The sequence below is a fragment of the Microcaecilia unicolor genome, chromosome 2 (assembly GCF_901765095.1).
Source record: "Microcaecilia unicolor chromosome 2, aMicUni1.1, whole genome shotgun sequence".
Taxonomy (NCBI): domain Eukaryota; kingdom Metazoa; phylum Chordata; class Amphibia; order Gymnophiona; family Siphonopidae; genus Microcaecilia; species Microcaecilia unicolor.
Genome location: NC_044032.1, coordinates 131,434,843 through 131,447,017, shown reverse-complemented (window position 1 = coordinate 131,447,017; position 12,175 = coordinate 131,434,843). Strand labels below are relative to the sequence as shown.

The 12,175-nt window shown below is 45.6% G+C and overlaps 1 protein-coding gene across 3 annotated transcripts in view; it reads left to right on the top strand.

The window, feature by feature from the left end:
• Positions 1–12,175, top strand: part of DHFR (dihydrofolate reductase) — a 121,727-nt gene that overhangs the window by 16,299 nt on the left and 93,253 nt on the right. For all 3 annotated transcript variants that reach the window (XM_030192309.1, XM_030192310.1, XM_030192311.1), the window contains exon 3: positions 7,990–8,095. In XM_030192309.1, the coding sequence (XP_030048169.1) occupies positions 7,990–8,095 (106 nt within the window). The remainder of the gene's footprint in view (positions 1–7,989; positions 8,096–12,175) is intronic.

Genomic DNA, 12,175 nt, shown 5'->3' with positions numbered 1-12,175 from the left:
CCTGGATATAACTCCCCTCATTGTTCCCAGTGAGCCCCACATGTTTTCTAATACCTCATAATCCTCTGGATCGTTTCTTAGCCATCCTTGTGTGTGAATATAATGTTGGACCTGCAGATAAGAAAATCTGTCCCTATCCAAAACCCCATATGCGTCCTTGAGCTCTGTAAATAATCTCATTTTCCCATCTTCCAATAAATCTCGAAACCTCAATATGCCCCTCTCCGCCCACCTCTTTGCTATCGGATTTCCCAGCCCCACTCTAAATGTAGGTTCCCCCCGAATACAGGCATATGTAGATGTGATTCTATTTTTCCAAAAGCGTGACCTAAGGGAACCCCATAATGTCAATAAATGCCCTACAAACGGGTTGGTAGTAAGCCTGCCCACAGTGGGGTAAGTTGAAGATGCCCATAGTACTGACTGCAGGCTATGCCCCTGCACCATCTCCTGGTCCATGTGTGCCACCACCGACCATCTTTCCTGACCCCACATGGATATCATTTTCAGTTGTGCAGCCCAGTAATACCATTCAAGGTTCGGGACCCCTCTCCCACCCATCTCTGTTGAACGCCAGAGCAGCTTCCTGCTGAGCCTGGGAGCCTTGCCCCCCCCAAATAAACTTCACTATAGCTTGTTGTAGAATTCTCAACTCCCTCCCAGGGATTGCTACCGGTAATGTTTGAAACAAAAACAGAAGTCTGGGCAATATATTCATCCTAATCGATGCTATCCTTCCCCACCATGACAGCCACTTACCCGTCCAGCCCTCCATATCCTTGCGTATTTGATGGAATAGCGGTATATAATTTAGCTGATATAGCTGAGGAATCTGAGCAGGTATTTGAACTCCTAAATATTTAATTTTATCCCTCCTTAGTTTGAAAGGAAAACTTCGGGAGAGCTCTTCCATCCTAGGTTGTGCTATAGACACCCCGATCATTTCCGATTTGTCATAGTTTATCTTAAAACCAGAAAGCCTACCAAACTCCTCCAACTCTGCCATCAATATAGGAAGATGCATCCCCGGGTTGTTTATAAAAAATAACACATCATCGGCAAATAACGCCAATTTGTGTTCAAAACCTCCTATCATTATTCCTGTAATGTCCACCGATTCACGCACCCTCTGAGCCAAAGGCTCAATCGAGATTGCGAACAACAGTGGTGACAGCGGACATCCCTGTCTAGTGCCCCGTTCAATCTGAATAGCGGATGTATACCCCCCATTTACTTTAATTCTTGCCACGGGTTTCTCGTATAAGCGTTGTATCCAACCTATCAACCCCTGGCCAAACCCCAGATGTTCCAAAACTTCCCATAGATAAGGCCAGTCCACCCTGTCGAACGCTTTTTCTGCGTCCGTACTCAAAAGAGCCACAGGGATCCCCCTCTGTTGGGCTACCCATATAACATGTAAGGAGCGTCTAATGTTATCTGCCACCTGCCGCCCCATGACAAACCCAGATTGATCAGTATGAATCAGTGCAGGCAGAACCTTTCCTAACCTATCGGCAATTACTTTGGATAAAATCTTAATATCTAGATTTATTAGAGAGATGGGGCGATAGGAGCCACACACTGCTGGGTCTCTTCCTGGTTTTAAAAGCAGAGAGATCCCTGCTTCATGCATACTCCCCGGCAGAGAATGGCCCGCCAAACATGCATTCCCAACCCTCAACAACATGGGCCCCACCTCCCCTACAAAAGTCTTATAAAACCTAGCAGAATACCCATCCAGGCCGGGCGCCTTCCCTCCTTGGAGACCCTTAATCACCCGTTGAATCTCTTCAAGATGAAATGGGGCCTCTAACTGTTTGCGTTCCAAACTTGACAGCCTTGGAAGACGCAGCTTTCCTAAGCTCTTCCTAATTTCTTCCCCCTCTACCCCCCTTTCCCTACAGTATAAGTTCTGATAAAATTTTTCAAACTGATCTCTTATTTCTCCATCTCCATAATACATCTTACCGCCCGCCCCTTTTATTTTTGTTATGGTGCGGCTCCTTTGTCTATGCCTCAAAAGATTAGCCAACATCCGTCCAGACTTATTACCGAATTCATAAAATTTCTGTTGGAGTTTCGTATGTAAAAACTCCATATGTTCTACTTGCAATTTCTCTAGTTCTGCCCTACACTGTCTCATCTCTCCCAGGATTATCCCAGAACCTCCCTCCTGGTGACAGCATTCTAGATTCGCTAATCGTGCCCGTAAATCCAGTTCCCTCTTTTCTCGTTGCCTCTTTTTCCGCGCTCCCCATTTAATGAGGTGACCCCTCACCACAGCCTTTAGGGCATCCCACAGTGTACTATCCAGAACCTCGCCAGTGTCATTCACCAACATATAATTCTGAATGATCTGTCGGATATCCTCCCGCACCCTACTATCCCCAAGAATCAGTTCGTTTAATCTCCAAAAGAGTTGGCGCCTTTCCTCCGTCAAACCCTTGAGCTCAAGCTCCACTGGGGCATGGTCAGAAATAGAAATAGACCCAATATGGGATTCGACAACCTGATCCCATAACTGCCGGCTACACCACACCATATCAATTCTTGTGTAAGTATTTTGAGAGTGGGAAAAAAAGGTATAAGACCGCTGGCTCGGATGCCTAAGCCTCCAGACATCTACTAAATCTAAATTGGAGACAAGTGATTTTAACTGTACACAGTGGGCTGAGGACTTGTCAACCAACCCCTTTGAATGATCCATGGATGTCGTGCTGGTGTTAAAGTCCCCTCCCAAAATCATCCCCCCTTTCTGGAACTGGAAGAGTTCCTTATAAATCCGAGTAAAAAATTCTCCTTGTCCTGAGTTAGGGGCATATATATTTACTATAGTTACATCCTTACCATACAGCTGTCCCCGGATCGCCAAGCACCTTCCCAGAGTATCCCTATATATCTCTGCTATTACGAATGGGATATGTCTACGGATATAAATCACCAATCCTCCCACCTTGCCCCCTCTAGCATCAAAGTGTGAGATACATTCACTGTATCCCCTATGTTTAAGTAGGTGTGCATCCCTCTTTTGAATGTGTGTTTCCTGCAATAATATAATATCCCACTTAAGTTTCTGCAATTCCCTATGTATCAGACTTCTCTTCTGTGGAGAGTTCATACCATTAACATTCCATGACCCAATGTGTATTCCCTTGATCCCCTTCCCTCCCCCCCCTCTCCCCCCCTGCTGGACTGTGCCAATAGCCGCCAGCCTATAGTAATGAGGAAATCACTCCCCGCCGGAGCGCATCGCCTTCTTCCCCATAACAACAAATCCCGGACCCCTCCCCCCCTATTTCACAAATTTCTATTTAACTCTCAGAACCCTTTCATTCAGTAAATAAACATCCTGTAACAATTCCAGTACTTTATAAATCCCATCAACTGCTTTCCATACTTTTAACATTACCCCATCAAACCCATGAGGTAGCTGAAGTCAGAAATATCTCTCACGTCCATTCAGGTTACTTTTGTCTCTGTTGCTAGCTGTGAAATGTTCTCTCTTCGTGGGCGCACTCTGCGCCAGGATGACTCTTTCTTTATCTTTGCTGGCATACTTGATCTCCCCTCAGAAGCTGCCGCAGGCAGATTTGTATATCCCAGCTCAGTGAGGATCTTCCAAGCCTCTCCTAGCGTAACCACTCGTCTGGTTATCCCTTCCGCTGTAAACTGGAGACCAAAAGGGAAGATCCATCGATATCTGAAATTAGACTCCCGGAGATATGTTGTTACTTCTTTAAATTCTCTCCGTCTCTGAAGGGTTCCCAGCGCCAAATCTTGAAATACCAAAATTTTTGTGTTGTCCCAGAGTATCTCACCCTGGGCTCTAGCTTTCTTCCATATCTTGTCTTTGATAGTATAGTCTTTAAAGCATACAACAATGTCTCTTGGCTGCTGGTCTCTCCTGGGGCCCAAACTCCGATGTACCCGATCAAATCCTATTTCAGACTCCTCCATATTGGCCTGCCCGCCATCCCTATATCCAATATTCTAGCACAGATTTCTCGGATCACCTGTGCACAGTCTTTATTCTGGTCCGTTTCTGGGACCCCTTTAAATCTCAAATTGTTCCTTCTGGAACGATTTTCCAGGTCTTCCACCTCTAATTGCAATTTTGCTTTTTCAGCTTGCACAATCGTGAGAGCAGTGCGCAGGCCCTCCATTTCTCCCTCCACGTGCTCAAGCACATCTTCCACTTGCTCCACCCTGCCTCCGATCTCTCTCACCTCTTTTTGGATGTCAGTGACCGCCTCCCGGATGGTTTTCCGAACTGCCGACATTTCAGCCTTTAAGGCTTTAAACCACCTCGCTACCTCCTGTTTTGTCAGCTCGGTATCGCTTTCTAACTGTTCTGCTGGGTCCTCCGTTTCGGAGCCAGAATCCGCGGCGGCCATTTTGTTATTGGCTTTCTGCTAGGAGCGGCTCGTGCTCGCCGCCTCGTTTTTCTGTGTTGCGGCGAACTTGAACTTTTCCAGCCGTTTTCTTGTCGCCATCCCTTCTCTTTATCTGTGATCTCAAAACCGCCAATCTCGGGGGTTAGTGAACCGGGAAATAGCGCAAATTTCTTCGCTACTCCTACGGAGCTCTGGATTCAGGCTGCCATACCCGACGGTGACGTCACTTCCTCTCTAGTTCAACAGTTTTTATTCATAAAGCTCTGTGATAGCAAACAAATTAGCAGACTCGGAGTGCACATCAACCTCAGACAGGGTCAAGAGGAGAAGCAGGAATTAAAGTCCAGCTTGATTCAGCCTCTCTAAGGTCTCTTAATTAATCCTTTCTTTAGAACTATTTTATTTATTTTAGTACATGGTTCAGTGCAGCATTCAAAGTGAGTTACAAGCACATTTTTCAGTGTACAATTACAATTCCCCCCCCCCCTCCCACAATAAAATTCACCATCCTTCAATCCCCCCCCCCCCCTAAAGACAGTGAATTCCACAAAAATTGGCCTCCTAGTACTTTGAAGTCGTATTTGAGGTTTGTGTTTCAGCCTGGGAGCAAAGAGGATTAATAGTAACATAGTTAGTGATGGCAAATAAAGGCCTGAATGGTCCATCCAGTTTGCCCAATAGTCACACTCATTATCAATTCATGATTAAATCAATGTGTGTGATATTATATACTTGATTATGGTCTTTCTTTGATGTTTCTGGGACATAGACCATAGAAGTCTATCCGGCCCTATCCTTCTGTTCCAACTGCTGGAGTTGCCGTCGAAGCCCACTCCAGTTTGTTTGTCTTCTCATTTGTGGGACACGGACAGTAACAGTCTGTCCAGCATTGTTCTTATGTTCCAGCCACTGAAGTTGCTGTCTAAGCCCTTTCCAGCCCATCCTAAACCAGATTACCATATATGAGACACAGACAATACAAGTCTGCCTGGTATCGGCCCTAGTTCATCACAGCCGGAGTCGCCATCTAAGCGTCACTCAACACATCCACACACATTGAGCCATTTAAGTTTAGGGTTTTTTTTTTATAACTTCCATTTTCTAATTAGAGCTCCTCTGTGTTCATCCCATGCCTTTTTGAATTCCGTCTTCATTTGTGTATCTACCACCTCCTTAATGGAAGACTTTCCGCATTTGTGCTGTTAAAGCAAGGAGGAGGAGACAGCACTCAAAGAACTTGGTACTCAGTAGATGAGAGGCTGGCACAGGTGCAGCTTACATTTCTACAGGAACCCCCGCATAACTGCTTCCATCCCCGTGCAGGTCTCTAGTCCGTGCTCAACAGAGTTTACAATCTAATCTGGACATACAAACAGGACAAATAAAGGATAAGGGAATTACTTAAGGTGAGAATTATAAAACAGACATGGGTACTGAACAAGAGAATATGAGTTAAAAGCAGCCTCAAAAAGGTGGGTTTTTAGCCTAGATTTGAAGATGGCCGAAGGTGGAGCTTGACATACTGACTTAGGAAATCTATTCCAGTCGTATGGTGCAGCAAGATAAAAGGAACGGAGGCTGGAGTTGGCAGTGGAGGTGAAGAGTACAGATAAGATATTTACCCAATGAACAGAGATCCCAAGGAGGAGTATAGGGGAGATAAAAGTGGAGAGGTACAGAGGAGCTGCGGAGTGAATGCGCTTGTAAGTCAATAAAGAAGAGTTTGAACTGTGTGCTGAAACGGATAGGGAGCCAATGAAGTGACTTGAGGAGAGGGTTAATATGAGCATAGTGACACTGGCGGAATATAAGTCGTCCAGCAGAATTTTGGACAGAATGAAGGGGAGAGTGATGGCTTAGTGGAGACCTGTGAGAAGCAAGTTGCAGTAGTCTGAGCGAGAGGTGATAAGAACATGGATAAGGGTTTTGGTAGTGTGCTCAGAAAGGAAGGGATGAATTTTGGTGATATTATAAAGAAAGAAACTATAGGTTTTAGCAGTCTGTTGGATATGTGCAGAGAAAGAGAGAGAGCAATCAAAGATGACCCCAAGGTTACGAGCTGATGATTCAGGGAGGATGAGAGTGTTATCCACAGAGATGGAGAATGGGGGAAGAGGAGAGGTGGGTTTAGGTGTGTGGTGGTGGGGGAGGGGGGGGAGATAAGAAACTCAGTCTTGGTCATGTTTAGTTTCAGATGGCTGATATTTGGGCCTAGATTCCTGCTGAAATTTCTGGTGTGAAGAGATAGATCTGGGAGTCATCAGTATAAAGGTGATACTGAAAACCATGGGACGAGTTCTGGGAGTATTCCACTCCTATGAATGCAGGTTTACAGTTACCGTATTTCTATTGGAGATGCAGGTTCCTTTTCTTAAGACTACATGATTCAATTCATTTTTGGCAGAAGAGGTAAGGAATAGGCTTTCTGAGCCATTACATCTAGCTCCATCCCTGGCTGCCTTCAAATCCGGGCTAAAGGCCTACCTGTTTGATGCTGCTTTCGACTCCTGACTTGTCACTTTTACCTTATCCTTGTGTCCTTCTGTCTGTCCTTCCCTTATCCTTATTGATCCTATCTGTTTGTCCTGATTTAGATTGTAAGCTCTTTTGAGCATGGACTGTCTTTCTTCATGTTCAATTGTAAAGCGCTGCGTATGACTGGTAGCGCTATAGAAGTGATTTATAGTAGAAATATTCTATTCCTATTAATACAGGGCTCAAGTTACCTTTTTGGGAAAAAAGATCAAGGAATGAAAGTTTCAGGTCATCTCTTTGATGACAGCATTTTTAGGAAGCACTCAATGCTTAAACATTCTGAAACTGATCCCAACCAATGCTTGGAAGAATGAAGAGAAGCTAGAGTGGAACCAAGATACAATTTATGCAGTTCTAACTTCTTTAAATAGTGTTTCTCCTCCCTTTCTGTCCTATGTGTTAGGCTACTCCTGAGCAACTGGGCTGTAGCCATAACTTGAGAGGAGCTCCCTGCCAGGTGCCCACATTATTGGAGGGGGAAGACTTACCCTTTTCCAAAACACTAGTTGCTTTGCCCAGTGATGGTCCTAGCTTTCACACTGAAGTTTCTTTTTTGCCGAAATGGGCTCCACTTGAAAAATAGTGACGATCACTGGCCTGTACAAATTATGGAAAAGGTAATGTTTATTACTTGTTGAATGATAAAGCAATAAATTTTGTCAGGAGAAGGACAAACCTTCGTATAGAAAGTGAGGAGAAACAATACTTAATTTAAAGAAGTGACAATTATATAAATGGCAATTGATTTACCTCTGGATTGTTTCCCTGAGCGCTAGAAAGGATCAGGTTCAGAAACTTCTTATTGTTTGCAGAGTATAGCAAGAAGAGGAGGAGAGAGGTTAAAGGACCTGCTAGTTGTTTTCTGAGCTACTGGTAAATAAAATGTAAACTGCTTTTTAAAACCTATGATCAAAAGATTTGTTAATTTTTCCTTCCTGCAGTACATTGCTAGGCGATTGTGAGCGCGTGTCACTAGATATCCCTTTAACAGGGCATCTGCTTTGGATTTTTGAGCTGATTGATGTCATTACCCAAAATGAGTTACACATTTTTTGCACAGGTAAACAGAATGCAGTGATAATGGGCAGAAAGACCTGGTTATCTATTCCAGAGAAGAATCGACCTTTAAAAGGCAGAATTAACATAGTGCTTAGCAGAGAGCTGACGTAAGTATTAGATTGGCATTTTTACTTTCATGACTCTCTTTTTATGCTCCTATTATGCTCTTGCACTTTTGTTATCTGTTGGATTCACCAGAGTTTTCTTCCAGACCCCAAAAAGTGACTTCTGACCTTCAGCCCCAGGAAATCTATTCACTTGCTTGAGTGTTGCAATTATGGGTCTGAGCATTACTTTGAATGGTATCGTATTGTTTTGCTTCATGCTTTAAGCCAGTGTTGCAGTATTTGTCATTGTGCTTACTCATGTTTGGAAGTAGACTTTCAATGCCCATGTACTTAAAACACGGAGATTCTTTTTCCAAGTCTTCAGCAAGATTGTAATCAAACATATAAATGGCAAGTGACCAACTCACCTGCAAATGCGCAGTAGAGACTTCCCTCTCTGTCCCGCCCTCGTGTCAAGACGTGATGACGTCAGAGGGTGGAACAGAGAGGGAAACGGACATTGCCGCTGGAGCCTGAAGAGGAAGGAAGAACATCGCCGGCGCACCAACCTCCAACCCCATCCCCGACGTCGTGGTCGCCGCCGCTCCCCTCCGCATCGGGCCCCCTGCACTGACATGACAGCACCTCTCACCTCCCTGTGGAAGTGCTGCAGGCAGCAGCAGAGCGATCTGCTGCTGCCTGCAGCGCTTTCACACGGAGGTGAGAGGCGCTTTCATGTCAGTGCAGGGGGCCCAGCACGGAGGGGGGAGGGAGCGGCGGCGAGGAGGGTAGCTGACCATGGGGGGAGGGCAGGGGAGAGAGAGGAGGGTTGCTGGACATGGGGAGAGAGCAGGGCAGAGAGGAGGGTTGCTGGACATGGGTGGGAGGGCAGGGGAGAGAGCAGGGTGGGGAGGGGGAAGGCCAAGGGAAAGAGGAGGGTTGCTGGATATGGGGGGAGAGTAGGGGAAAGAAGAGGGTCGGTGGACGGGGTGAGGGCAGGGGAGACAGGAGGGCTGCTGGACATGAGAGGGGGAGGGCAGGGGAGAGAGCAGGGCTGCTGGACATGGATGATGGATGGAGGGGAGGGCAGGGGAGAGAGGAGGGTTGCTGGACATGGGGGGAGGGCAGGGGAGAGAGGAGAGTTGCTGGACATGGGGGGAGGGCATGGGAGAGAGCAGGGTTGGTGGACGGAGGGGGGGAGGGAAAGAGGAGGGTTGCTGGATATGGGGGGAGGGCAGGAGAGAGAGGATGATTGGTGGACTGGGGAGGCCAGGGGATACAGGAGGGCTGCTGGACATGGGGGGGAGGGCAGGGGAGAGAGCAGGGTTGGTGGACATGGATCAGGGGAGGGGAGGGCAGGGGAGAGAGGAGGTTTGCTGGACATTGAGGTGAGAATTACAAATCTCGCCCATTTTAACGGGCTTAACGGCTAGTCTTTGTATATAGTAGGAATAGGACACACACCTGTATTGTATTCTTCATCACCAACAAAACTAGATGGTGTGTTTATTAACTTCCACCTTACACAACTAATGAAAAAGATGGAATAGAGAAAGGTCGCTGTAATCACACATGACAAAAAATATGTAAGAAAAAAAATAGAAGAAAATGCAAAGTAAGAAATTTAAAAATAAATAATAAAATTAAAAATAAATAAAAACCAGTCACTCACTTGGGAATCAATTGAGTGTAGTACCAAGGCAGATAAGAAGGCAGGTAGAAACCAGCACAATCTCAACTTCAAAGTGAAAGGCTGTATGCTAACACCATTTGGTGACAGCCTCAGTCTCTGTGTGTTATATATCTAAGGGGCTTGTGTGAGAATGGGACTGACAATGATAAGAAGGCAGGTAGAAACCAGCACAATCTCAACTTCAAAGTGAAAGGCTGTATGCTAACACCATTTGGTGACAGCCTCAGCCTCTGTGTGTTATATATCTAAGGGGCTTGTGTGAGAATGGGACTGACAATAAAGCACTGTCATTAAAAAAAAAAAATTATATATATACACATACATACACACATGCACCAACATAGGAGACCACAATGCATTATTTACCCAAAAGACAAATAAAGACCAAAATGTCACTGAGAGCAAATGTATACATCACAGATATCGATGATAGAGGGATGCTAGCAGGAATAAAAATACAAATGACCTGTGAAGAAATGATGATTTACAGTGGTGCACAACTACAAGCATGTCGCCAGTGAAGTGTGCCGATGAAATGTCTCCTACACTACATAAGTCAAAATTATGAGCCATAGCTTCAAACTGTAGAATGCTGCTGGTCTACCATGGACCTGTGGGACTGACACAAACATAAAGGTAAACTATAAACCAAGACTCAAGATTATCAGGCTTATTTTCGAAAGAGAAGGGCACCATCTTTCGACACAAATCGCAAGATGGGCGTCCTTCTCACAGGGTCGCCCAAATCGGCATAATCGAAAGCCGATTTTGGGCATCCTCAACTGCTTTCTGTAACGGGGATGACCAGAGTTCATTGTGGTGTGTCTGAAACGTAGCGGGCGGGACTGGGGTGTGCCTAACACATGGGCATCCTCAACGAATAATGGAAAAAAGAAGGGTGTCCCTGACGAACACTTGGACGACTTTATTTGGTCCTTTTTTTCCTACGACCAAGCCACAAAAATGTGCCCTAAATGACCAGATGACCACTGGAGGGAATCGGGGATGACCTTCCCTTACTCCCTCAGTGGTCATTAACCCCCCTCCCACCCTCAAAAACTGGCGCCAAAATGAATAAAAACTGTAGATAAAAATCTACTAACTAAATAAATTGTAGACACATTCTAGTCGCTCAGAAATCATAAAACAATACTAAAGTGGATAATTGATCTTTAAAAAAATACAAAAAAATGACTGTGGAGCGCTGTCATTAATAAAATATTTAAATTAGATGATGCTGAAATAAAAATGCACAGTGGGTTTTTACAGTGCTTTTTTTGTAGAAAAAAAGGTGCCAGTACTCATTTTGGGTGGGGTCACCACATATGGCTCCACCCCTGTGATAGCCACATCCCTTATACCAGCTATGGCGCATATAAACAGACATCATTGAAAATATTATACTAGTATAGGAGAGCAAAATAACGTGATTTTTTTTCATTATAAATAATTTCTGTAAGCTGTTACAGCTCCAGTATACCTAGTGCAAAATAAGACAGCAGGTGTAAGTTCTCAAATTGGACATATTTTAAACACTAAAATGAAAATAAAATGATTTTTTTCTACCTTTGTTGTCTGGTGCCTTTGTTTTTCTTTCCATATTGGTCCCAGTCTCTGATTCTGCTGCTCTCTATCTGTTCCCTTAACTCCGTTTCCAGGGCTTCCTTTCCATTTATTTCTTTACTTTCCGCCTTTCTTCTTCATTTCTTGTCCTACATCCATAAATAAAAGCTGTCCACTGGATCTAGCTTCTGCCTATTTTCTTCATCCATGTGCAGTTTTTCTCCTCTCTTCCTTTTCCCTCATCTCATCTCATTCCTCACCCTTCCCTCCCACCATCCATGTCCAGCATTTCTTCTTTCTTCCTTCCCTCTCCTCCATCCATGTCCTGCAACTCTCTTCTCTCCCTTGCCCCCCCTCCAGCCATCCATACCCACCCAGTGATTCCCTTGGCTCCCCTGCCCCCCCTCCAGGCATCCATACCCACCCAGTGATTCCCGTCGCTCCCCTGCCCCCCCTCCAGGCATCCATACCCACCCAGTGATTCCCTTCGCTCCCCTGCCCCCCCCTCCAGGCATCCATACCCACCCACCAATTCTCCTCGCTCCCCTGCCTCCGTCGCAGCAGCCGCAGTGAAAGCCAGTCTCTAGCCTTCCCTTCGTTTCCAGTCAGTGTCCCGCCTTCGCGGAAAGAGGAAGTGACATCAGAAGAAGGCGGGACACTGACTGGAAACGAAGGGAAGGCTAGAGATGGCCTTTCACTGCAGCTGCTGTGGAGGTAAATGATCAACAACGATTTAAACCCCCCAGAGCACAAGAGATGAGATGAGCATGGCTTGTGGCGCCCTCCTGCCATGCTTACTTCACGTACCGCTGGCTCGCCTGCCACAACAACCGGCTTGCAAGAGCTCTTGCGAGCCGGCTCCAGCACACCACGCCCCTGGGGAC